The sequence below is a fragment of the Vicugna pacos genome, chromosome 31 (assembly GCF_048564905.1).
Source record: "Vicugna pacos chromosome 31, VicPac4, whole genome shotgun sequence".
Taxonomy (NCBI): domain Eukaryota; kingdom Metazoa; phylum Chordata; class Mammalia; order Artiodactyla; family Camelidae; genus Vicugna; species Vicugna pacos.
In genome coordinates this window covers 26,063,958-26,090,679 of record NC_133017.1, presented here as the reverse complement: position 1 = coordinate 26,090,679, position 26,722 = coordinate 26,063,958, and the positions used below count along the sequence as shown (strand labels likewise).

The 26,722-nt window shown below is 41.5% G+C and overlaps 1 protein-coding gene across 5 annotated transcripts in view; it reads left to right on the top strand.

Annotated features, from left to right (window-relative positions):
* SPIN1 (spindlin 1) overlaps positions 1-26,722 on the top strand; it is a 66,740-nt gene that overhangs the window by 15,203 nt on the left and 24,815 nt on the right. For 2 of the 5 annotated variants that reach the window (XM_072952770.1, XM_072952769.1), the window contains 2 exons: positions 4,808-5,025; positions 26,043-26,091. In XM_072952770.1, the coding sequence (XP_072808871.1) occupies positions 4,974-5,025; positions 26,043-26,091 (101 nt within the window). In that variant the 5' untranslated portion in view covers positions 4,808-4,973. Of the gene's footprint in view, positions 1-4,807; positions 5,026-18,842; positions 18,914-26,042; positions 26,092-26,722 lie in introns of those variants that run through there. The other 3 variants (XM_072952773.1, XM_072952774.1, XM_072952772.1) reach the window with 2 other exon arrangements.

Genomic DNA, 26,722 nt, shown 5'->3' with positions numbered 1-26,722 from the left:
CCCTGTGTGGCAGCAGCTCTGAGACCCTTGTTGGCAGCCCAGGCTTCAGCTCACGCCCGGCGTGTCTGGCCGTTCATACTCCTGTGTGCTTTTCCGTTAGTGATCCAGGGGTTGACACTTCTTTGGAAGTTAGCACTTTTTCTTCAGCAGCCTTAGCGATTTATTTTCTTTTTATGAATTGCACTGTTTGGTGATAGCAGCTGGCAGCAAATATTTTGATACGTAACTTCTGCTTTGTGTTTATTACTTTTATATCTGAAATGTTGAAATACTCACTTCTTACTTTTTTGGGGACAGAATACGGTGTCATTGACTTTTGTGGTGCCCTTTTCCTTTATGGCTGCAACCTATGTTTATTTTTAAAATAGGAAATTGATCCCAGCAGTGCTTGCTACTTGCAGTCTGTATGACCACATGAAGCTGTTTTAATTTCTGTGCCACAGTTTTTTAATTTCCAAAATGGAACGGTTGTAGTACGTGCCTCATGGTGGTTGTGTAGAGTCTGAGTTGGTGCATGTATAGCAGTGTGTGACACACAGCAGGTGCTTCGGGATGCTTGTTTTCCTGTGAAATAGTTTGTGAGAATCTTGTGATCCCCTTTGAGATCATTACAGAATGAGAATTTGGAGTTTCAAAACTAAATTCATGACACATTTTAAAGATTGTTAGCAAAATTCCATGCCTGGATTCTTAGCTGTTTAGTACAGATGGACTTAGCAAAAGGAAATCCTGGATCTTCTGTTCCCCAACTTCTTCTTATGAAAAATTTTAAATTGAAATAAAAGTTTAAAGAATAACGTTAATATTATCTTGCTTAGCTTCGGAAATTAATACTTTGTCATTTGCACTTTATCCGCTTTCTTTCCCTGTACTATTTGAAATCCACTTGCAGACATTATGACAACCTACTTGTGGAACTTTCTGCCTGCATTTCCTAAGAATGAGTATATTCTCGTGCATAACCGCAGTGCCATTACTGTGCTTTTGAAGGTTGATGATAGCTCCGTAACGTGTCATCTACTACGTAGTGTCTGTTAAATCTCCCCCCTTGTTTTAAATGTCATCTGTAGTCTTGCCCTCTGAACTTCTCATTCAGGGTTTGTCTTCTTTTAGTCTCTTTTAATCTAGAGCAGTATGCCTACCTTTTTTCTTTCTTATGACATTGCCCTTTTGAAGAGTGCGACCCATTTTTCTCGTAGAGACTTCTCACTTGCTCCCACATCACCTGTATGTTCCTTTCAGCTGGAAATTAGGTCTGGAAGCTCCTGTCGATTTAGGTGAAGCATTTCTGGAGGGAATGTTGTATAAGTGATACGATGTACTTTGCATCATGTCACATCTGGAAGCCTGCAGAGTGTGGCTGGCTCACTGTTAGTGGTGCTGAATTATTTGAGCCCTGCCTGTGAAGCAGCGTTTACAGTCAGTAGGTAATCTGAGGCGAGCCTTTGGTACGAAGCAGCATTATTCTCTAGCAGCCTTTCATCCAATGATGCTGTCAGTCTACTGAGTTTAGTCCTGAGTACAGGACTGTCTTTTTTATGGCCTTCAAATTAAGCTCTATTTGACAACATTTTCTGTAATATTGGTGGGGGGGGATCCTTATAACTCCTGCTATGTTAGAAATAATGAGATTTTGCTATCTCAGGGTTTAAAATAAGATCAGGTCATTGGAGTAGTAATTGCAACTCAAAAATGAGAAAGGACATTTGTCTGAAATTTTGCATTTTTACATTATTCAGGAAGCTCCTGCAACCCTTCAGCCTGTGTCTTACACTTTTTTAGTTATAACAAGTTCATCCTGAAAATTTTAATGAAGTGGTAAGCAATAGAAAGTTGTACCAAGATAAGCTTAAATCTGCCAGTGAGAAAGGCATACATACACTTTATAGTTTAGTAAGCTAAAATTTTCATGTTACAGAACCAAGTTGATTTCTTAAATTAGGAAACATTGATACTTGTATAGATTAAAATATAATTCAGTTTTTAAAGTAGTGTTGTAAAGAGAGGCAGAGGAAAGGAGCAGAGTCACCGGATGTTTTTAAACTCAGGAAATACTATATGTATTGTATGAGAGTATTTTAGTGGTGAGAGAGAAATTGATTTAAAATATAGAGATGGGATGGGTAAAACAAGTGAAAGGGTTGAATTTAAACACAGTTCATTTGTCACTACAGTAGCAGAGGGTACCAGTCAGCCAGTGAACTTGGTGGTGGAAAGATGAGTAGCTCTGTTTTGTTTACTTCCGTCTAACGTTACAGCAAAAAGCAAGCTTTTCTGCCGAGGGAGGATGTAATATTGTCGAATGCCCATTTAATATACAAGATTATAAATCTGAGTTTTTTCAGCAATGCTTAATAGCTTAAAATGCAGGCAAGGAATTGGATTAAGGTTTTGCCAAAAAAAAAAAAAAGACAGAAAAGCAAGGGAGTCATTATAGTGGTTGGCCGTCTGTGGAATTTAAGCTGAGTTCATGAGAACAGTTAGTCCCCTAGGAAGATGAAGGTCAAGCCATAGTTTGGAGGTAGTGGTTGCATCAAAGAATTGTTGGAGTGGGAGTTTTAAGGTAAGAAAAGTAGAACGCTCAGAGGCGGTTTTGAGTGTGAGATGCTTGAAACGAAAGATTCTAAAGGCGTGGCGTTGGTGATGAGAAGGTTGAGGTTGTGACTGTGGAGATGGGGGGGCTGGAGTTGGGTAGGTAGTTTGAAGTGAGGATGTGGGAAAACCAAGGGGACAGGTTGTTCAAAGGGTCACATGTTGCCAAGAATGTGATAAGAACAGTGGCGGAAAAGAAGCAAACCAGGAACCCACATCTTCCAAAGTGTGTGCAGGAGGATGAAGAGATGGCTGCGACAGGAAGGCTGCCTGTTCCTGCTAGTGCTGTGGCGTGCGCCTCCACGTCGGGGTGCCGGGGTAGGGACGATTGTGTGGTGTAGACAGTGGGGAACATGAACAGCAGCTTGGAGAGAGCTGTGGGGCAGCGGGGCCCGCACATGGGTGTTTTCTTCTGGCTGGCTGCTCTTTCCGAAGTCGGGGGAGAGGTTTGGGCAGGTGGGGGCAGGGGCCTCAGGGTTCCCACAGGGGAAGGTGAGTCAGGGTGGGAGGACCGGAACGGGCGGCTGAGGGTTCTGGGGCTGACACGGGCTGACACGGGCCGACACGGGCCGACACGGGCCGAGCAGCGCAAGGCTTCCGTGGCTGTCGGGTGGACTCTTAGGGGAGGTTGGGGCACCGTCCTCGTTGTCGTGGCAGCCTAGGCTTGGTCTCCTCGGCTCGCTGGCACGGGGAGGCAGGCTGGTGTAGCTCCCAGGAGGAGCACTTGGAACCTGGCGTGGGAAGAGTTACCTTCAGAAAAGGGGCTGCCCCATTCAGCACAGGCAGCCTCCTGTTTTTGAAGATTGTGGCAGTCTGGCATTGTCAGGTGATAGTTAGCGTGTTTAGCAATGAAGTATTTTTAATCAAGGCATGTGCAGAGGTTTTGCAGCATAATGCTCTTGTTGCATGTAAAAGACTGCAGTGGGTGTAAACATGACTCTCAAATGCACTGGAAACCCAGAAACGAGTGTGACTCACGTGACGGCAGTGTTTACTCTGTCGCGGTGTCTCTGAGGGGTGCCTGTGTGACTTACTGGCACCTGAAATACTGTTTGTTTTCCTTCCTCGCTTGTGTACTGCTTCTCCCCTTCTGCCTGAGCTTCAAACAGTAGACACTTAGTGAGTTTCATTGAATGAGTTTATTACAAAATCCATTTGTATTTAAACCTGTCTTCCTTCGATAGTAAGTTTTATGTAGTTAAGAGTTCTTACCAGTTAAACTGATTCTTCTCTCCCTTGCTACTTAGGCTTTTTAATGATTTTACCTGTTTTGTTACTTTTTAGTCTAGAGAATTAATTCAGCATTCCTTTCTATTTATTTATTTTTAGAGGAGATACTGGGGATTGAACCTAGGACCTTGTGCAGGCTAGGCATGCACTCTACCACTTGAGCTGTATCCTCCTCCCTTCAGCAGTCCTTTCAGTTCTTAAACTTGTGAGCCTGTGGCTGTACGTTGTAGACATGATGACTATACAGGAGAACTGAACGTAGTCATGTGGTTCAGTGAAACTTGTGGGAGATAATTTGTGTTCTATGAGAATGTCTCTGTGTTTTACTACGTGGATGTAAACTGGAACCAAATTTGGTTTCAATGATAAACTGCTTCCATAAGATGACTTAACTTTTCTGTATGAGTATGGAAATTTCTTTGAGGCTCCTCCGAAGTTACTGGATCTTTCCCTCTGGTTTCTGGAAGTTTGGGAGCAGAAAGGGAACTGCAAACTCACTAGAGGCTGTAATCCCTTCTCTTGCCCAAGGCTGCTGGCTTCCTGACCTTCCGCCTAGCCGTGCCCGGTCCTGGAGTAGATCCCTCTGCTGCCTCTCCCTCCAGCTTTGTTCCACCCTGTTCCTGCCGCACCTCTCTGACTGTGTCCTGTTGAGAAGATGGGCTGGGCCCATTTACGTCATCCACCCTTTTCTGACGTCTGCCGGCAAAATGGGTTGGAATACAGGAGGGGAGGCTGGATGCTGTGCTGTGTTGAGTCGACCTGAGGAACTGCACTTTCCCTTGTTGAAGGGTCCAGTTCCTCCTCTGCTCTCACTGCCCTGCGCTGTCCTTGGCACCCGGGTCCGAGGAGATAAAGCTGATTGCTTCTGGGCAAGGTGCATTGTAGCTAACGCTATGTTTGCAGTGCGCGTCACGTCTGACGGCTCACTTGGAGAGGTGTGCCCATGTGATGCTCCAGTAATGAGCTGTTATTCACTGTTTTACAGAGCACTTAGGATTGCACGGATTTTTGCTGAACTTGTAAAGGAGGCATTTGGGATGATGGATTAATAACAACAGCATTGAAATTCTATGGAAAGTTTCAAATTGGAGCATTCAAGTTGAATTTTCACCCTAGTCCAGCAGCTCTGCTGCTCACTTAAATGCAGATGAATGAAGACCCCATTCGGGAAGACACCTGGCCAGCGGTCCAGAGCTGATGCAGGTAGGCAGTGCTGTTCCACTCACACTTTAGCGCAACACGTTTACAACAGTTGTAAATTTGAGGAGCACTTGCATAGAATTCCTAGTGGCTTGCTGTTCTTAAAGCTTTGTGATGTTCATAATTTCATGTACATATACATGTGAAAAAAACAGGGTTAGGTTTTTTTTTAATTGAAGTATAATCAGTTTACAGTGTTGTGTCAATTTCTGGTTACAGCACAATGTTTCAGTCATACATAGACGTACATATATTCATTTTCATATTCTTTTTCATTATAGGTTACTGTAAGATGTTGAACAGATTTAGGTTTTTGAAAAGCAGAGATGATACTAATTTCTTGTGATCTCTTGCAGTAAAGATGTCCAGTAAAGTTAGCAGGTGAATTATAAATGCTTATTTAATAGAATTATAGTAAACACAGGATTTGTCATTCTTTTTTGAAAGAAGTGAAAGTGAGGTGACCAGATGAATGTTAGATTTAGTGAGATTTAGGGTGTTTATAGCAATTTGGAGGGAAAAAAAGATGAACTTAGTTTTTTGTATATTTATTTGAAAAAACTTTACTAGAATGAAGTGTATGGAAATGAAATGAATATTTAATAGAAATTCATTCTTATTTTTGTGGCACACAGCTGATACAACTAGAAGTTTAGACTTTGCATGATTTTTATCCAACCTAAAAACAAAGATAAAAATCTTACAGATTACACTATAAAATAGGTAAGTAATATTTTCTTTAGGACTTAGCATTTTTCTCCATTTCAGATACACATTTGAACACTGAAAGAAACCTGTTGTAACATACTAAGGTTCTTTGATAAATGAATCTGAATATTATGCTAGCAAAATTATTACTAATCTTACAAATGGTGGCTGTGTGATTTAGAATTTATTATATTTATTAACTTAAGTATTTGGAATTCCTTTGTAGAAGAGCCACAGAAATTAAGATTTTTATGTGCCTCTTTTCTCTGATTTTAGTTCCTCTTTTATAAAGGTAATACTGATTTAACTGTTCAATATTTGTCAATAAAATTAACTTGTGACAGTGATGACAGACTGAAGTGTAAGTCATCCTAGAGTTTAGTATTCAAATCCCAGCTCTCATCAGCTCTGTCCCATCCTTCCGTCAGCTGTATAAACACCGGTACATTTTGTGTTTTCTTAAGCCTTGATTTTTCTTACCTAAACAGTGGAACTGTTATGGTGTGTACCTGTGCGTGTCAGGTGCTTAGTGAGGTGCTGGCACATTATAGCTGCTCTGCAGAAAGCACAGTTCTGGTTGATTATACTGTGTATAATGTTTTTTATTTCCTCTCATTGGTTGCCAAAATTACTGCCAGGTTTTTGTTGATCAGTGAACCCCCACCCCCATGTTTCTATTTGAAATAGTAATTTGCACCCCCAAGTTCTGTTTAGGCACGCCATTCCAAATTCAGCACTCCTGTTTTCTTGGTTTAAAGTCATCTTCTTGCTAGGAGAAGAGAGAGAGTTAGCGTGATGGTGTAATATGGTGTCAGTGACTGAAGGAGCTGACCTTCAGATGGTTTTGACCTTCAAAACCGGGAGATGTTGCTGTTCTTACGGGAGAGATGGCTAATCCTGGCCTTTGATCTCAGGTTTTCTCATTCAGTATTTCTTCAAGCATGTGGCATCCGGCTGGAGACAAAGTAGGTCGTCTGTAAATTCTAGCTGGCCCTTTGCTGGGCATTTTAACATGAGACCCTGGGTCGTGTGTTGTGCAGCACACCCTATTCTAGAGAGACTGCTGACCCTTTGATCAGTGTTATTTATGAAACTGTCGTAACCATTTTCCTGTTACCAAGGACAGAGTCTCCGTATCAGTAATGAGTGTGCCCGTTTACAGGTACAGCAAACCCAGCTAGAACAGGACAGGGGTTTCTTCTCCTCACGCAGCAAGAAGCCCAGGGAGGCTTTCCAGAGTGGGTGTGGTGGCTTCGCTGTGCCCTAGGTCTGATGCCGTCTCGAAGTCTAAAGCTGGGGTCTTCAGTAGGTAGGGCCCCAGGTGTCTCTCTCCCTCTGTGGGCCTTGGGGGGGGCTGGACCTACTACATGAGGGATCCCAGAGCGAGTACCCCAGGAGAAGCAGCCCAGCGGCATGGTCTCGCCTTTGGGAGCCTTGCAGACACACAGGTTCACTTCTGCTGGGTTTCGTTCATTGAGGCAGTCGCAGAGGCCCGCCCAGGTTCAAGGGCGCAGGCATGTACTCTGCTCCATGGGAGGACTGTCAAGGAATTGGTGGCCATGTTTTAAAACCACTACAGTAGGCGGCTCCCAGTACCTGACACTGTGTTTGTCATAGAGCATGAGTGATGAATAAAAATTTGAATTTTTACACTCCTTTTATATATGTAGTTCAACATACGAGGGATTTCTATTTTTACAATAACTTAGGTTTATCTTTATAAATATGTTGGAATTTAGTTGGTTACCAAAGTAGTAGTTTTTATACGTACTTAATGACACTAGGCAGCAAATCCTTCTATATAGGGTAACTTATTTCATATATTTTTTTCTGTAGAGTTAGCCTCCACTTTCACTAGTTTACCAAAGGTTGCAATTTTTCTCCTTTTATGACATACTTTAACTGTACGGATAGGTACAGGGAGTGGTAATAATACTACTCAGATTAATAGCTATTTTTGCTGTATTCGAGTATTTTAAAAACTTTGATTTATTTTGATCAAATCAATAAAAATTCATAGGTGAAATGTCAAGTAGTGCACTTGACATAAACCAAAAGTAGGCCTTCCATTCATTCTGATTTTTACCTTCAAATTTTGTAAATAGCACGAGTCTATAAATTTCTCTTGATCTGACAGTTTTATTTTTGGGGGGGTTCTGTTTTTTGGGGGTTCTGTTTTTTGAGTTTTTGAGGGTTCTGATCTGACAGTTTTAGATGTTGTATATTGACATCTGTTGAGGATTTTGGCCTTTTCACATAGTATCTTTCTCTCCCATTAGCCTTCTAATGAGGTCTTTGGCTAAAAATGTATTTGTTACTTCTCTTCTGATTGCCATGTAGATACTGAACTTTTGAGCCAAGTAATGCAGTATGATTGCTTTTTTTGTAGATTGTTTTTCCTGTAGTTTAATGATTGCTTTATCTTTTTCTATTTGTTTAAATTTATTTGCAGCTTAAAGTCTCTTAACCCCTCCAACAGCTTTATAAAGCTCCTCTCAGTATAATTTCCTGCACAGCGAATGTGATAGGTAGTCCATCTGCCCGTGTTTTTCTTGGAGACTGCTTTCTAGCACCTTCTGTCCTTTTCTGATCATTGATTACCCTCTCGACCTGCTCCAACATTGTCATCCTTGGAATTCCGTTTTCCTCATTTGTGTGTTAAGAGTTTTCTTTTTTCCTGGATGCTACGCATTTTCTTTCTTAGTGTGTACTCTTGCTTAGGTGAAGCATGTAAATCTTTAGAGGTTTCAGGAGTAGGCAGTGATTGAGTTGATTATTCAAACTGCAGGTGGAATGTATGGCAATCTATTCATATTCTTTTGTGTATGTTTGAAATTGTCTCTAATAACAGTTTTTCAAAAATGTACGTAGACAGTGAAGTTTTTTTTTGAGACCTCGTGTCAACATTGTCTCTGTTCTTCTCCCATGCTCTGTCTTGGGCAGAAGATTCTCAGTTAGAAGTAACTTTTTCATTCAGAGTTTTCCAGGCATTTGCTCCATTCATTGTCTTCCAAGTCCCAGTGTTGCTGTTTGGGGAAGCTGGGTGCCATTTTCATTTCTGAACCTTTGTATGTGTCCTGTGGTTTTTTTCCCCTGTTCTCTAGATATTTTTAGAGTCATCTCTTAGTGTGTTCTGAAACTTTATGCCAGTGTGGGTTGGTTTTAGTCTTTTTCGTTTATCGTTTCAGGCATTTCGGTCCGTAGATTCATCCTTTAACTGGAGACTTCTGTTGCTTCTTTGATCATCTTCCGTTTCTTTTCTCTGGAATACATGCCACTTGGATGTTACGCCTCTTAGGTTGATTTTTTTTTTCTTTAGACCTTCTCCAATTACTCATGTTCATCTTCTCATTCTTGCCGAGGGAGTTTACTATTTTCCAACCTTTAAAAAATTTTTTTCAGTAAGCATTTTAAATTTCTAGGAGCTCTGTTTTGTTTTCATATTTATTTATTTCTTAGATGCAAGTAGCTTATATGTCTGAGGCTGTAAATTGCATCTTTAAAAAACCTTTCTTGACTTAGCTCTTCCTCTTACAAGTGTCTTGGTGTCTTTTGCTTTCAGTCTCTCTCTGTGAATGTTTTCTCTAGAGATGGACTTTTTCATATTTTCTACTTGTACAATGAGAGTGTTCATCACCTCTCAGGTTTCCTGATTTCCACCATTACAGTTATGAAGTCCTGCTCCCTTCTTGTCTGTTGAAGTGGCCTTCCCCCGAGACCACTGCGGGTCATACAAAGCCAGGCTGATTGAAGTTGCTCATCAGCAGGGGGAGTGTCGCTGTGACAGCCTCCCAGGGAAAGTGCGCAAGAGGGAATGGTGCTCACAGAGGGAGGCTGAGTGGGCTGATGGGGCTGGAGGCAGTGAGTGTGGTGTGTAGGGGGACTGGTGAGTGTTTCTAATCCAGGTGAGCTGCTTGTGCAGTCATTGGTCTTTGACATCTTTGGACCATCTGAGTCCGTGCAAAGTTAAGCTGAAAATTGGTTATTTTGGAACATGTGTCTGAACGAGCTTGTTAGAACGGTTTGAGTATATATAGGTTTTCTTGCCTGTCATGGTTTGGTACAGTTTAAATAACTTTTCTGAGTCATAGAACAGTTGATTTTGTAAATTAGGCTCTTTTCTCGCGTCAGCCAACAAATAGATGTAGCTGTAGCTGCTAAGTAAAGGATCTTGTTCTGTTTTCCACTGGAAAATCTGTGATCCGCAGATGGGTGATGTAACCCACTGTTGATGACAAACTGACATCAGTGCCCAGTGAGTATGTACACACTTGGCTCCTCTTCTGTTACTCAGTTTTCCACTCAGCAGTAGATACTGGTGACCTGTCCTGAGCAGTATGTAGGGACCTTGCTCGGGACTCTTTTACAGCTGAGTGGTGGTCCGTTGTGTGGGTGAACCACGTTAGTGTGTTCTTTAGCCGGTGATGTGGATGTTTGAGTTGTTTGCACGCTTCTGCTACTAGAAATAGTAATTGCACTGGATAGGCTCGTCCGTTTGTTCTGCCAGTGTCGCTGGGGTAGATTTCTAGAGGTGGAGTTGAGTCAAATCTTAAATGTGTATATGATTCTGTATCACCACGTTCCCCTCCAAGGGCTCTGTACCATTTTACATTCCTGTTAACAAGCAGTATATAAATGTTTCTCACACAGTCTTGCCAGGGTAATATGTTGTTAATTGTGTGGATTTTTGTCCATTGACGGGTGAGAAATGGTATCTCAGTGTCATGTTACGTGTGAAGCTGGATATCTTGTCTTACTTGTGAAGGCTGCTTTGGCCTTTTCTGTTTTTATCTTTCCCATTTTTCTTCTCTACTTTCAGAAGCTCTTTAATGTCAGAGCTGTGAATGTTTGTGCTAGAAGTAATTTACCTTATACTTTCTGTTGTGTGGAGTCAGCCTGGAGAAAACCTTCCTTGAGTCCCTGGTCTCTTACTCCCATCTGTGGGGCTCAGCCTCCTTCACAGGGGTTGTGCTGGACTTCAGCACATTATTTCTTGGATCCTGTGTGCTTATGGTGTTTTCTCTCAATTTCTGGAGAGTACCCTCCAGTAACTTGAGAGATTTGTGTAAGGGATAAATTTTGTGCCCATACATGAGTGTCTAAGTGCCAGTTGGTAATTTAGCTGGGTGTGGAATTTTTAAAATAGAATTTATTTTTTAAAGAGCAGTTTCAAGTTACAGCAAAAATGAGCAAAGGATATGATTTCTCATATACCCCCTGCCTCTCCCCAGCTTCCCCCACTAGCTCCATCCCACACCAGGTGATATGTGTGTTCCAGTCGATGTACCTACGTGGACACATCATCATCATCCAAAATCTAGTTTACCTTAGTGGTCACTCTTGGTGTGTATTCTGTGGGTCTCAGCAAATGCATCACTGTGCAGATCCACCATTACAGTATCATGCGAAATAGTTCCACTGCCCTAAAAATCGCCTGTGCTCCAGCTGTTCATCCCTGTTTCCCCCTTCACCTTTGGTAGTACTGACCTTTTCTCCATGGCTTTGCCTTTCCCAGAACATCATACAGTTGGAATCACAAAATAGCACGTTGTGTTTGCTCACTTGGTATCATTCATCTAAGTTTCCTCCATTTCTTTTCATGGCTTGGTAGCTCTTTTTAAATTTTTTTTCCTGTGCTGAATGTTCTGTGTGTGGCTATAATACAGTTTATTTATCCATTCACCTACTGAAGGACGTCTTGTTGGTTGCTTCCAAGTTTTGGCAATTACGAATAAAGCTGCTATGCACATCCATGTGCAGAATTTTAAGCGGGACGTAAGTTTTCACCTTTGGGTAAAAGCCAAGGAGCATAATTGTGGCTCACATGGTGAGAGTATGCTTCGTTTTGTAAGAAACCGCCAGATTTGCATTCCCACCAACAATGAGTGAGAATTGCAGTTGCTCCACATTCTCTCCAGCACTTGGTGTTGTCAATACACACTTGGAATTTTTACCTTTGTAATAGATACGTAGTGGCATCTCGTTGTTTTGAGTTTGTGTTTCTCTGATGATGTTTGATACAGAGGATTTTTTCATGCGCTCATTTGCTGTCTCTGCAGCTTCTTTGGTGAGGTGTCGGTTAAGGTCTTTGGTCTTATTTTTTGAAAGTTGCTTAATCAGATTGTTTTCTTATTGCTGCGTTTTAAGAGTTCTCTGTATATTATGGGTAACAGTACTTCATCAGATGTCTTTTGCAAATGTATTCTTGTCTTTTCATTGTCTTGACAGTGTCTTTCACAGAACAGAAATTTTAAATTTTAATTAAGTCCAATTATGAATTATTTCCTTCATAGATTGTGCCTTCGATGTTGTATCTAACATAATCAAGGTTATCTAAATTTCCTTCTTCTATCTTTTAGGAGTTTTACAGTTTTTTATTTTACATTTAAGCCTATGGTCAGTTTTGATTTCATTTTTGTGAAAGGTGTAAGGTCTGTGTCTAAACTGGTCTTTGTGCATGTGGATGTCCAGTCCCACCATCATTTGTTGAAAAGACCTGTCTTCTCCATTGTATTGCCTTTGCTCATTTGTCAAAGACCAGTTCACTGTATTGATGGGGGTCTGTGCGCTGTCTGTTGTGTTCCACTGATCTATTTGTCCATTCTGTCACCAGTACCACACTGTCTCGATTGGTGTAGCTCTGTAGCAAGTCTTAAAGTCAGGTAGTGTCAGTCTTCCAACTTTGTTTGTCTTCAGTATCCTGTTTGCTGTTTTGTGTCTTTTGTCTCTCCATACAAATTTTAGAATCAGTTTGCTGATATCCAGAAAATAACTTGCTGGGATTTTGATTGGAATTGCAAGTTGAGAAGAACTGACATCTTGACAATGTTGAGTCTTCCTTTCTCAGAACGTGGAGTATCTGTTCGTTTATATGGGTCTTTAATTTCTTTCATCACAGTTTTGTAGTTTGCCTCTAAATGCCTTTTATATGGGCTTTGTGGTGATGTCCCTTCTTTCATTTTTCTTATTAGCAATTTGCATCCTCTTTCTTTATCCCAGCTAGAGATTTATCAATTTTGATTTTTTCCAAGAACCAGTTTTTGATTTTGTTGTTTTTTCTCTCAATTTCCTAATTTAAGTTTTGTTGATTTGTCTTCTAATTTTATATCTTTCCCTCTGTTACTGTGCATTTAATTTTCTCTTTTTCTAGTTTTGTAAAATGGAAGCTTTGATTTTTGTTTTGTTTTGTTTTGTTTTAGATCTTTTCTCTCTTCTAGTATTTGCATTCAGTGCTATAAGTTTCCCTTTAAGTTCTGCTTTCTCTGAATCCCACACATTTTGGTAAATTGTATTTTCATTTTCACTTAGTTCAAAATATTTTTTAATTTGCCTTGAAGTTTCTGCTTTGAATCATATGTTTAGAAGTGTGTTGCTTAATCTCCAAGTATTTGGGGATTTTCTAGCTATCTTTCTGTTGAATCTAGTTTAATTTCATAGTGGTCTGAGAACACTCCTATTCTTCTAAATTTGTTAAGATGTGTTTTATGGTTGAGAATGTGGTCTGTCTTGATAAGTGCTCCAGAGGAACTCGAGAAGGTGCATTGTGCTGCTGCTGTTGGGTGAAGCAGTCTTTACCTGTACGTTGTATCTAGTTTACTGACGGTGGTACTGGGCTCAACTGTGTTTTCACTGATTTTCTGACTGCTGGATCTGTCTGCTTCTCACTGAGGTGTTGAAATGTCTCCAACAATAATAGTCAATTGACCTGTTTCTCCCTGTAGTTTATATCAGTTTTCAATGTCAGCTAGTTTGATGCTCTGTTACCAGGTGCATGCACACTAAGGGTTGTTATGTCTTCTTGGAGAACTGACACTTTCATCGTTACACAATGCCTTTCTTTACCCCTGATTACTTTCCTTGCTTTCAAGTCAGTGCTGGCTGAAATTAATATAGCCACTCCTGCTTTCTGTTGATCAGTGTTAGCACGGTATGTCTTTCTCCATCCCTTTATTTTTACTCTAAATGGAACTTTGTTTTTAAAGTGGACTTCTTGTGGATAACATACAGTATGGTCTTGTGTTTTGATTCACTATGGCAGTCTCTTTTTGTTGGGGTTCTTAGGTGACTATTGGATTAATATCTGCCATGTTTGTTACTATTTTCTGTCTATTCATTGCCCTTGTTCTTTGTTCCTGTTTTTGTCTTCTATTTTTTTTTTTACCTTTATGGCTTTGAATATTTTGCATAATTCAGTTTCTCTCTTTTCTTAGCATATCAATTATACACACACACACACACACACACATACATATATATACTTTTTTTTGCCCTAAAGTTTGCAATATAAATTTACAACTCATCCAAAACACTTTCAAATAACATGGTAGTGCTTCATTGGTAGTGAGAATACATTATAACAACCAAGTATTACAATTCCTCCCCTCTAGTCTTTTGTATTATTGCTGTCTTTCACTTATACATAAGCTGTAATCATCTTATATATTGTTGCTAATATTATTCTGAACAAAATGTTATCACTTCAGTTAAAAATAAGAAAAAACAGTTTTATACTGCCTTCACTTACTTCATCTCTAATGTTCTTTCTTTTATGTAGATCTGCCTTTCTGACTTACTATCATTTTACTTCTCTTTAATTTTATTGAACATTTTTGGAGCACAGATATGCTGGCAACAAATTTTCTCAATTTTTGTTTGTTTTGAGCAACTCTATTTCTCCCTTACTTTTGAAGGACGCTTTTTACAAAATACAAAATTCTAGGTGGTTTTATGATTTTTTCTGGACACTTTAAATATTTCTCTCCATTCTCTTTTTGCTCGCATGCTTTCTGTGAAGTAGGGCATAATTCGTAACTTGGCCCCTCCATAGTTAAGGTTTTTGGTTTTTTTGTCTGTTGATTTGTTTGTTTGTTTTAGTACCTGGCATCTTCCTGAGGTTTTTTTCTGTATCTTTGATTGTTCTGCAGTTTGAATGTGATGAGCCTGTGCAGGTTTTGTTTGTTCGTTGGTGTGGCATTTGTCCTGCTTGGTGTTCTCTGGGCTTCCTGAACCTGTGGTTTGGGGTCTGATGTTAATTTGGGGGAATTTGTCAGTCGTTACTGCTTTAAATAGTTCTGTTCCTTTCGTATCGCTCTGACACCCACATTATGCATATGTTAACACCTTTTGTTGTTGTCCCACAGTTTTTAGATACTCTGTTTCATTTTTTTCCTGTCTTTATCTTTTTCTCTTTCCTTTTCAGTTTGGTAATTTCTGTTGACATATCTTCAAGCTCAGAGATTCTTTCCTCAGCCAAGCCTAGTCTACTAATGAGTCTGTTAAAGGCATTCTTCATTTCTGTTTTGGTGTTTTTGATCTCTGCCATGTCTTTTTGATTTTTTTATTTTGTTTTCCATTTCTCTGCTTATTACCCATTTGTTCTTGCTTTGTTGTCTACTTTTTTCACTAGAGCCTATTGGAAGGTGGAGATACTGAATAATATCCTCTGTACTTAGAAGGAACTTTGAGACCAAAATGTGAAGCGGGCATAAAGTACAATTATGAAATTGACTGTAGGTGACTTACATCCAGGCAGGATCAGCCAGACAACTATCCAGAGGCATTCACAGCGGCACTCCATACTGCTGAAAAGGGTACAGGGGGACTTAAAGGGACCAAAGCTAAAAATAGAGTCTGACTACTAAGGGAGAAGCATGTCTGCATCAACAGGACCAGGGTCCCCCCTCCCCCAATATCCTGTCCACCTGCCCCCTCCAAAATCTCATGACCATTAACCATGCGTCAGCAAAAGACATACTTTCAGCCTTGATATCAGATGGAAGCAAGGGTAAAAATTGATAGGAAAGTTATCTGGCTTTCTATCTGCATTTCTTGTGAGTAGAATACAGCTCAGACAAGCAGAGGAGGGAGAGAGAACTGTGGGTCTCAATGAGCTGACGACTTGAAGTCAGTGCAGTTCAGCGATGCACGCCCTTGGCATGTTGACAGTTCAGTATCACTGCCGTATCCGAGTCTGGTTCTGATACTTGCTCTGTCTCTTCAAACTGTGGTGTTGGCTTTTTAATATGTCTTGAAGTTTCCTCGTGAAAGCCAGACAGGGTATGCTGAAAGGCAGGCTTGATATCCTGGGTAGAAGCAACTCTGGCTGATAACCCCTCAGTGGCGTGGTGGTGTGGTGTGGGAGGGCTGGTACACTGAGTACTTCTGTGATTAGGTCTCAGGCTTAGTGAGTCTCTGCCACTTGGCTGTAACCTTCACACATGCTCCTCGGGGTCCCTCACCCCTTACGTGGTGCCGGGTGGTTAGGGGGCTGAGCTTTGAAATTCCCATCACGTAAGAGGACAGCTAGAGAGAGCTGGATGGAGTTGGGTCTGTCCCTTCCTGCAGGCCAGTTAGGCCCTGATACAGTAGTTCTTCTTGAGGGCAGGCCTTGTTAGGAACAAAATACTTGGGTGTATTTTCCTTGCTGGAGGCAAGAGGGAGTTCTCTGATTTTCGCATGAGAACCTGATAGATAAAACTTCCAGAAACATGGAGCCCCCCCACCCCATGACTGGGTCCCCTCTCACACTTGTCCGCACCCGATCCTCTAGCGTTGATCAGTTACCTTTTAGGTCTTTCTGCCCGTGTGCTGGCTCCCACAGAGGGTCCTGCTGCCCTGAGCTGTGAGTCACTGTACCTGCACGTCTGTTCTCCGCTTTTGGGGCAGTGGTTTGCCTGGTCACTTGCCGTCTCTCACCGGTCTGAGTTGTTGATTTTTCAGCTTGTTCAGCTCTTATTAGGACAGAGTGGTGACTTCCAGGCTCCTAACGTGCTTCCCTGGAAATAGGAAGTTCTCTCTCTATGTTTGTTTTAATTTTCAGGCGCTCTTGTTCCCATTTTATGACTGTGGTATCTTCTGTTTCCCTGAGGATACCAGTTCTTTGATTTAATCTTCGTAGCTCTTGGTTCATTTCATAAATAGCGCTGCTTGTTTCTGTCTTTCTCATACCACCGAGGGTTTGGTGGTTGTTTTCCTTACGTGACTATTTATTGATCATTGTCCATTCATACTTAAGAAGTACTTAAGAACTGTGGGTCAATTGCGAATGGCTTACCTGTTCTTGAGTGGCCAGAAAAGATTGTTTCTGCCATGGTACTCATCTCAGTGGGAAAGGCAGCTTTGTTGGGAGTGTGGCAATATGTGGGGCCTGATGAGTCTTGTCTAGGATTCAGGGACAGGGGCACGAGTGTTAGGCTGAGAGTACACCAAATGCGAAAGTCAGCTGCCCTTTCCTTGTCTGTTTAGTGCGGAAGGGATCCTGACACTAGGTGTATAGTTCCAGTAGATCTTGATTGGACCCTCTGTTTTCACATCTGCTTTTGCATTTTTAATATCCCCATCCACTGTAAGCCTAGGGGTGTTCCAGGGGTGCTTCAGATAGATTTTCTCTGTCCACTCTGTGTCTTTATCATTATCTGTGAGCAGCTGCCTACTGAGTTCAGTGTATGCAGACATGCTGGGTGACACTGGAGGAGAATGGCTCTCTTAGTCAGGGCCATGTCTTGCTGTTTTTAATCTATGATCTACAGTGGACAATCTTGCATAGACCAGTTGACCATATATCTCCTTTTTCATTTAACTTTTTAGAATTGTAAATATAGCATAGGTACAGAAATTTGTTTTTTAAAAAATGCACATCTTAATGTAAGGACAAGGAGAGAGAACTTTGCAGATAACCCAGTTCTTCCTCCACCCAGGGGAGCACCACCGTTCTGAGTTCATGGTAAAAAGTCCTTTGTTTTGTTTATATTCTGGCTATACTTAGAGTGAATTTTGATTCATATAGGAAGTATTTTTCAGCATTCCACAGATATTGAGTGATTGTGTTTTCATTTATATTTTATTCAAAATAGTTGAATTTTCATTATGATTTTGTGTTTAAACCATAGATTTTTAGAAGACTTAATTTTCAAATACTGGGGTGTTTCCAAATATTTTGTTATTTCTAGTTTAATTCTGATTTAGTCAGAAAACATACTTGGTATGATTTCAAGTTATTTTAAGTGTATTGAGAATTTGTATTATGAGTAGCATATGGTGTCTCTGGGTTAATGTCCCATGTGAACTTGGAAAAGATGTATATTTTGTCGTGATTGGATTAGTGTTCCATAAACACTGTCTCAACTAAATCTGCTTGGCTGTTTGTGATGTTCAGATCTTTTATATCCTTTCTGATATTCCAACCCACTCGTTATATCAACTCCTGGGAGAGAAGAGTTCATATCTCAATATTATTATGAGCGTGTCAATTTTTCTTGTCAGTTCTGTCAGTTTTGCCATATATATTTCAGTATTCTATAATTAGGTTCATATACATTTTAGATTGTTATGGCTTCTTGATTAATTGACCTTTTATCATTTTGTAATGTCCTTTTTGATCTTTGATAACTTTGTACTGAATTTGTCTGGTGTTAATAATTACCTCTTACATTTTTATGTGGTCTCTTAATAGATACAAGAACTATTTAGGGTTAATGTAATTATCAAAAGGTGTTTTTGCTCGGTATAGTATTCTAAATTCACTGGTAGGGTTTTGTTTTGTTTTAGTTCTTTTCAGCAGCAGGTTAAACATTTATTCCACTGTTTTCTGCCTTATGTTGTTTCTTTTTTTTTTTAACACCTTCATTGTGTGATTCCTGTATAATACACTACATATATTTGAGATGAACAACTTGATGAGTTTTGATAAATGTATACACCGATGAAACCACCAGCATAATCAAGATAACTAACATATCCACCACTCCCCAAGAGGTGCAAGTTTCGAATTCCCAATTTATTCCTTCCCACCCTCTTTATCCCCTGGTAACCATAAGTTTGTTCTCTATGTCTATGAGTTTGTTTTGTAGCTAAGTTTATTTGTATCCTTTTTTTTTCTTTTAGATTCCACATATATATGATAATCATATTTCTTTCTCTCTCTGACTCAGAATGACAGTCTCCGGGTCCATCCATATTGCTACAAATGGCATTATTTTATTCTTTTTTTATGGCTGAATAATAGTCCATTGTGTGTATACATATCACATTTTCCTTTTCCAGTCATCTGTCAGTGGACATTTGGGTTGTTTCTGTGTCTTTGCTGTTACAAATACTGCTGCTGTGAACACTGGGGTACATGTGTCTTTTTGAATTATATTTTCCTCTGGATAAATGCCCAGGAGTGCGACTGCTGAATCACACGGTAAGTCTGTGTTTAGTTTCTTGAGGAATCTCCATGCTGTCCTCTGTAGTGGCTGCATCAGTTTGTATTCCCACCAGCAGTGTAGGAGGGATCCTTTCTGTCCACACCCTCTCCAGGGTTTATCGTTTGTGGGCTTGTTAATGATGGTCATTCTGACGGGTGTGAGGTGGTGCCTCATTGTACTTTTGATTCTCTAACGATTAGTGATATTGAGCATCTTTTCACATGCTTGTTGGCCATCTGGATGTCTTCTTTAAAGAAATGTCTGTTTAGGTCTTTTGTCCATTTTTTGATTTGTTTTTTTGATATTAAGCTGTATGAGCTGTTTGTATATTTTGGAAATTAGTCCTTTGTTGGTAGCATTATTTGCAAATACTTTCTCCCATTATGTAGGTTGTCTTTTCATTTTGTTGATGGTATCGTTAGCTATGCAAAAGCTTTTAAGTTTAATTAGATCCCATTTGTTTATTTTTTGCTTTTATTTCCATTACTCTAGGAGCTGGCTCAAAAAAATACTGCTGTGGTTTATATCAGGACTGTTCTGCCTATGTTTTCCTCCAGGAGTTTTATAGTATGTGGTCTTATATTTAGGTCTTTAGTCCATTTTGAGTTTATTTTTGTATATGGTGTTAGATAATCTTCTAACTTTAGTGTTTACAGGTAGCTGTCCCTTCTTCCCAGCACCACTTGTTGAAGAGACTGTCTTTTCTCCATTGTATGTTCTTGCCTCCTTTGTCATAGGTTAATTGACCATAAGTGTGTAGGTTTATTTCTGGACTTCCTATCCTTTCCCATTGATCCATGTCTCTTTGTGTGTGTCAGTACCATACTGTTTTGATTACTTCAGTTTTATAGTATAGTCTGAAGTCAGGGAGTGTTATTCCCCCAGCTTTGTTCTCTTTTCAAGACTGTTTTGAGTCTATTGGTAGTCTTTTATGTTTCCATACAAATTTTAACATTTTTTTTGTTCCAGCTCTGTGAAAAAGGTCATCGGTAACTTGATAGGGATTGCATTGAATTTGTTTATTGCCTTGAGTAATATGGCCATTTTAATGATACTGATTCTTTCAATCTAAGAACACTGTATCTTTTCCATCTGTTTATGTCATTTTCAATTTCTTTCATCAGTGTCGTATACTTTCGGAGTATAGGTCCTTTGCCTCCTTGAGTAGTTTTATTTCTAGGTATTTTATTCTTTTTGGTGTGATGATAAATGGTATTGTTTCCTTATTTTCTTTTTCTGCTATTGTTAGTGTATAGAAATGCAACTCATTTCTGTATATTAGTTTTGTATCCTGCAACTTTACCAAATTCATTGATGAGCTCTAGTGGTTTTCTGGTTACTTCTCTAGGGTTTACTATGGATAGTATCCGTTTCATCTGTGAACAGTGACAGCTTTTCTTGGTTGTTTCTGATTTGGATTCCCTTTATTTCTTTTTCTTCTCTGATGGCTATGGCTAGGACTTCCAAAATTCTGTTGAATGAAAGTGGCAAGAGAGGGCATCCTTGTCTTGTTCCTGATCTTAGAGGAAATGCTTTCAGCTATTCCCCATTAAGTATGATGTTAGCCATGGGTTTGTCATATATGGCCTTTATTATGTTGAGGTGTGTTTCATCTGTGCCCACTTTCTGGAGAGTTTTTATCATAAATGGATGTTGTGTTTTATCAAAAGCTTTTTCTGCATCTATTGAGATAATCATAGTTTTTATTCTTCAGTTTGTTAATGTGGTATATATTACATTTGTTTGCAGATACTGAAAATTCCTTCCAGTTTTGGGATAAATCCCACTTGGTCATTTGTATGATCCTTTTAATGGACTGTTGGAGTCGATTTGCTAGTATTTTCTTGAGGATTTTTGCATCTATATTCATAAGTGATACTGGCCTGTAATTTTCTCTCTTTTTTTGTGATATCCTTTTCTGGTTTTGGTATCAGGGTGATGGTGACCTCATAGAATGAGTTTGGAAATGTTCCTTCCTCTGCAGTTTTTTGGAATAGTTTTGGAAGGATAGGCGTTAACTCTTCTCTAAATGTTTGGTAGAACTCGCCTGTGAAGCCATCTGGTTCTGGACTTCTGTTTGTTGGGAGTTTTTAAATTACTGATTCAATTTCAGTACTAGCAGTTGGTATATTCCTATTTTCTATTACTTCTTCCTGATTCAGTCTTGGCAGATTGTAACTTTCTAAGAAATTGTCCATTTCTTCTAGTTTGTCCTTTTTGTTGGCGTGTAGTTGCTCATAGTAGCCTCTTACGACCCTTGTATTTCTGTGGTGTTGGTTGTGACTTCTTTTTCATTTATGATTTTATTAATTTGGGCCCTCTCTTGATGATTCTGACTAAAGGTTTATCAATTTTGTTTATCTTTTCAAAAGAATCAGCTTTTCGTTTCATTGATTTTTTTTCTTTTTTTTTAGCCTCTTTCATTTATTTCTGCTGTGGTCTTTATGATTTCTTTTCTTCTACTAACTTTGTGTTTTGTTTGTTCTTCTTTCTCTAGCTGCTTTAGGTGTGAGATTAGGTTGTTTATTTTAGATTTTTGTTTCCAAGACAGGCTTGTGCCGCGATGCACTTCCCTCTTAGAACTGCTTTTGCTGCGTCCCAGAGGTTTCATGTCGTGTGTTCATTTTCACTTGTCTCAAGGTATTTTTTGATTTCTTCCGTGATCCACTGGTCCTTCAGTAGCCTGTTGTTCAGCCTCCACGTGTTTGCAGTTCCTGCGGTTTTTTCTTGTGGTTGGTTTCTGACCTCATAGCCTTGTGGTCAGAAGAGATGCTTGGTATGGTTTCAATTTTCTTTTTCTTTTTCTCTTTTCTTTTTCATTTTTCAGTTTTATGAGGTAGAATTGTTACAGTTTGACTGCACATATACAATGTATTGTACGTAAATACATATACACAATATGCTGCACATGCTTTTTTAAATTTACATGTATATACTGTTCATTGTTTCTAAGAACATTTAGAGCTTTAGCTTTTTAAATTTACATAGTTATCAAGGGAATAAAGCCAACCACAAAAAAAGAATTAATTCAAAAAGATACATACACCCCCCCCTATTAACAGCAACATTATTTATAATTGTCCAGATATGGAAGCATCCTAAGTGCATGTCAGTAGATGAATGGATACAGAAGATGCAGCATACATATGTGATGGGATACAGCTCACCCATAAGAAACAAGGATGTTTTGCCATTTGTGGCTCTTCATTCACTTTTTTTCCCCCACTTCAAAAACCAGAATTTTATAACTAGCATAAACATTTCCATTGTTCAAAAACAGCAAAATACCTAGAAATAACTTAACCAAGGAGGTTAACCTATACTCTGAAAACTGTAAAGCACTGATGAAGAAAATTTAAGATGATACAAAGAAATGGAAGGTATCTTGTGCTCTTGGATTGGAAGAATCAACATTATCAGAATGGCCGCACTACCCAAAGCACCTACAGATCCAGTGCAGCCCCTGCCAAGGTACTCACAACGTTCTTCACAGAGCTGGAACCAAAATTCCGAAATTTATATGGAACCGTAAAAGACCCCGAACTGCCAAAGCACTCTTTTGTAGGTCTTGTTTTGTTTGTTTGTTTTGTTTTTTGCTTTTGCCTCTTTCTGTTCTCTTTTCTTCTGGTTTGGTGACGAGAGGTTCCTTTAGCATCTGTTGTAAAGCTGGCTTGGTGGTGCTGAGGTCTTGTAGCTTTTGTTTATCTGTGAAGCGTTGTGTCTCCCTCAGGTCTGAACGAGAGCCCTGCTGGGCGGAGGGTTCTGGGTTGCAGGTTCTTCCCTTTCACCACTGTGTGTACCGAGCCGCTCCCTTCTGGCCTGCAGAGTTTCTGCTGAAAAATCAGCTGATAGCCATGTGGGAGCTCCCTTACATGCTGTTTGTTGCTTTTCTCTTGCTGATTTTAGTGTTTCCTCCATGTTCTTAGTTTCTGTCAGTTTGATGGCTGCGAGCCTCGGTGTGCCCCCCTTTGGGCTGATCCTATGTGGAGCTCTCTGTGCTTCCTGGACTTGGGTGACTGTTCCTTTCCCGAGTTGGGGAAGTTTTCCAGTTATTGTCTCTCCAGAACTTTTCTCAGGTCCTTTCTCTCTTCTCTTTCTGGGACCCCTATAGTGTATTAGTGCGTTCATGTCCCAGAGTGCTCTTAAACTGTTGTCATTTCTTTTCATTCTTTTCTTTTCTCTGGTCTGCAGTAGTGATTTCCGCTAATCTGTCTTCCAGCTCACTGATCCGTTCTTCTGCCTCGTTTAGTCCATTCTTGGTTCTCTCTAGTGTGTCATACATTTCAGTAAAGGTATTCTTCACCTCCGGGCGTTTTTTTATATTTCCTAACTCTCTGCTAGAAACTTTGCTCTGTGCATCTGTACTCCTCGAGTTCTCTGAACATCTTCGTCATCATTGCTCTAAACTCTGTCTCAGATAAATTGCCTATCTCCTCATCACTTATTTCTTCTTCTGGGATTATATCTTGTGCCTTGGCCTGGAAGATATTCCTTTGCAATCTCATGTTGTCTAGTTTTTTATATGTAGTTTTGTGTGGCTTAGTTACGTTTCTCAAACTTGGAGAGGTAGCCTTCTGTGGGAGACGTCCTGTTAGTCCCAGCAGTGCACTCCTCTTTTGTCACCTAAGGGCCAGGGCCCAGCTGGCCCATGGCAGAATCTGGCCTGCGTTTGCTGATTCCTTCCACAGGCTTTCGGATTGTTGTTTTCTGGTATCTGCCCCCTGGTGGATGAGGCTGGACTAGAGGCTTTTGCAGGTTTCCTGGCAGGAGGCCTTGGTACCTGCCCACTGCTGGGTGGAGCTTGGTCCTGGCCCTCTGGTGGCTGGGGCGTGCCCAGAGGCGGCTGTGAACTTTGCTGTTGGGTGAGGCAGAGATCCTACCCAGTATGTTGTTTGGCCTGAGGTTTCCCAGCACTTAAGCCTACAGGCTGCTGGGTGGGGCTAGCTCTTGGTGCTGATGATCCAAGCAAGATGCCAGCCTCAGGAAAGCTCATGTAGGTGAACACTACCGAACATCCACCAGCTTTTATGTCCCCAGGGTGAGCCACAGGGAGGTAAGGAGCCGCCCCGTCCCTCCCCAGGGGCAGGCTCTGAAACCAGCAGGCAGGTCTGGCCCTAGGCTCCTTTGAAGCCAGTGCCTCTGCCCTTGGACCTGGATTCCGTGTGTGCTTCCCAAGAGGATGAAGTCTCTGTTTCCGCCCGTCTGTGGGCCCCTGGAGTTAAGCCCCACTGGCCTTCAGAACCAAATGTTCTGGGGTCTCTTCCTCCTCCCAGTGCCGGGACCCCGGGCTGGGGAGTCTCCCCCCTGTGGGGGTCCTCTGCCACTTCATTGTTCTTCTAGCGTGAGGGTCGCCCGCCCGGGGGCCTGGGTCCCCAGTACATCGTGAGCACATCCCTTCTGCCGTCCTGCGGAGGCTCTGAACCTCTGTGCGTGCTCCCAGTTGAAGAAGGGCTTTTTCTCTAGGTGCTAGTGCTTTTTCCCGATGATCGTTTAGCCGTGAGGTGTGGTTCTGTTGCCGTCGCGAGGAGAGGCGAGCTTGTGGTCCTGCCGCTCGACCGTCTTGACCAGCTCGCCTGGCTTACATCCTTTCCGACAGTCAATCTAGAGCCAGTGTTTTCTTTGTTTTCCAACTTTGATGTGTCTTCTATTCTTTGCCTGCTTAAAAATGCTTTCTTTGTCACTGGTTTTCAGACATTTGGAGTATGCCTTGGCATGATCTTTTTCTTTGTTTTGTATCTTGGCTCCTGTGCGGTTACTGCTGGCTCTGTGTCTGTGTGCTGGTCAGATCTGGAAAACTCCCTGCCGTAGTTTTTGTCAGACCGTTTTCTTTCTTCACCCTCTGTCCTCTCTTTCGTGGAGTCCATTTTCTTTATGTTAGGCGGGTTGATAGGTGTCCCGCAGGTCGCTGAGGCTGTTACCGCAGTTTTTTCCTGTGTTCCATTTTGGGTATGTTGTTTTGTAATGTCCCACGTTTACTGACCTTTCAATCTGAGGGGTCTGATCTGCTGTTAGTCACGCCCAGCAGCTTTTCATTTTTCCATCCTGGGTCATGTATTCTTCACCAGTTTTCTTTCTTTCTTTTTTTCCCCTTTCATTTTCCTGTTTTAATTGTTTGTGTCTTCTTTTAAGTATTTGAGTGTATTCGTTACAGTGGTTTTAACATTTTTGCCTGCTGATTACATCGTTTTGGATAACCCACTTGGTCTGCCACTTTTCCATAGGTCTCCTCATTTTAGTTGGGGCGTTGGACATTTGGGATGTGGTGTGGAGCGTCTTAGTGAATATCGGAGTTTGTTTTGGCAAGCAGGTGCCAGGATGGGTCTGTAGCAGCTTTTACACTCAGGGCTACTTCAGCCTCCTTGCTAGGGGGTCATCTTTTTGTGGTCTTTACTGATTGCCCCATATGTTCAAGGAGGTAGCTAGATGGACTTTGCACTGTCTTGCCTTTGCAGTTTAGTATCCTGCCAGAAACGTAGGACCTGCCACCCCACCCCTTCCAGGTGTTTGGAGCCCCTCTGAGGCCTTCCTTCCCAGCACTCTGTTCATGACTCCCAGTTACCTCGCCCTCCCCAGCGCCAGTCTGACTCCCTGTGGAGCAGAACCACAGTGTTTCTGGCTTCTTCGTGTACTGCCGCCCGCAGGTTGTCCTTGGGTCGCCCTCGGGTGGTTCGGGGCCCCTGCAGGGGCTTTGTGCCCCCGGGTCCCGCAGCCCGGAGCTGCTTGTTGTCCTGATTTCTGATTTCTGGGTCCGGGTTGTTGATACCTTTTGTCCTGTGTCCTGATTGCCTGCAGCCGGAGGCAAGTGCTGTACCTCTCAGTGCTTTAGGGCAAGGATTGTCACGTTCACCCTTGTAGCTTCTGTCCACGCGATTCTGGGTTTGCTCTGTGGCTGGTGTGGGGAGGTGAACTGCTGCTCTTGCCGTTTTGCCTTCCCGGAGCGCCTGGTGTCTCCTTTCTAACAGTGAAGTAAACACGTGGTTTTCTTACGTGTTGGCTGTGTATGGGTTTGGTTTTTTTGTTTTAATTTCATGATTTATATAGCACTTTTTCACAAGTTAATGTTTTTCTGAACTTGAACTACTTTCTAATCCAGCTTTCGTTGACTTGTACTCCCCTCTTTTTCAGGCCATGCGGGTGTGTCTGCAAGCATGATGAAGAAACGGACATCCCACAAGTAAGCAGCTCTGAAACGGCCTTGGTCAGACAGCAGGTTGCGGCCTTGGGTTACGTGGGACGCGAGGCCTTCTGTGGGAGGCCCTCTCGCCCCACGAGGGGGCAGCTGGCCCCACGCACGTGCAGCCTGACTGCGCACTGAGCGTGGTGTGTGACTTAATCCCTGTCCGTCTCCTTCTCCCTGGCGTCTGCTAAGTGTGCCTGTGTCTGTCCTTCAGCTTTTAAAAGCCTCTGGTCCGTGGTTGCCCCTCCAGCTCTATGGGACGTAGGCAGATGGACGCGCAGGTGTGGCAGGGGGGCTGGTGTGTGGTGAGCGCCTCCTGCCGCTCTCCCGGGAAAGGCTGTGTGCTCTCGGCATGCAGGTTCCTCTCCAGCTCTTGGATCCACTCCTGGGCCAGGAGTTCCTTTTGGACAGAAACCATAGCTCCTGCTTGCGGGCCTGGCTAGCAGACTGCCGGGGACGCTCACTTCTTTATAAGATTTTCAAGTGAATGAGGAGCTTGTAATTTAGAGAAAGCTTATGTATGTTGAAAGATAATTTTAAGTAACAGTGTTATAAGTCCTAAATTCTATAGGTGCTAGAGTACAGGAGCAGCCTTCTTCCTCCTTGAAATCTTGTTTTGTGTATAACG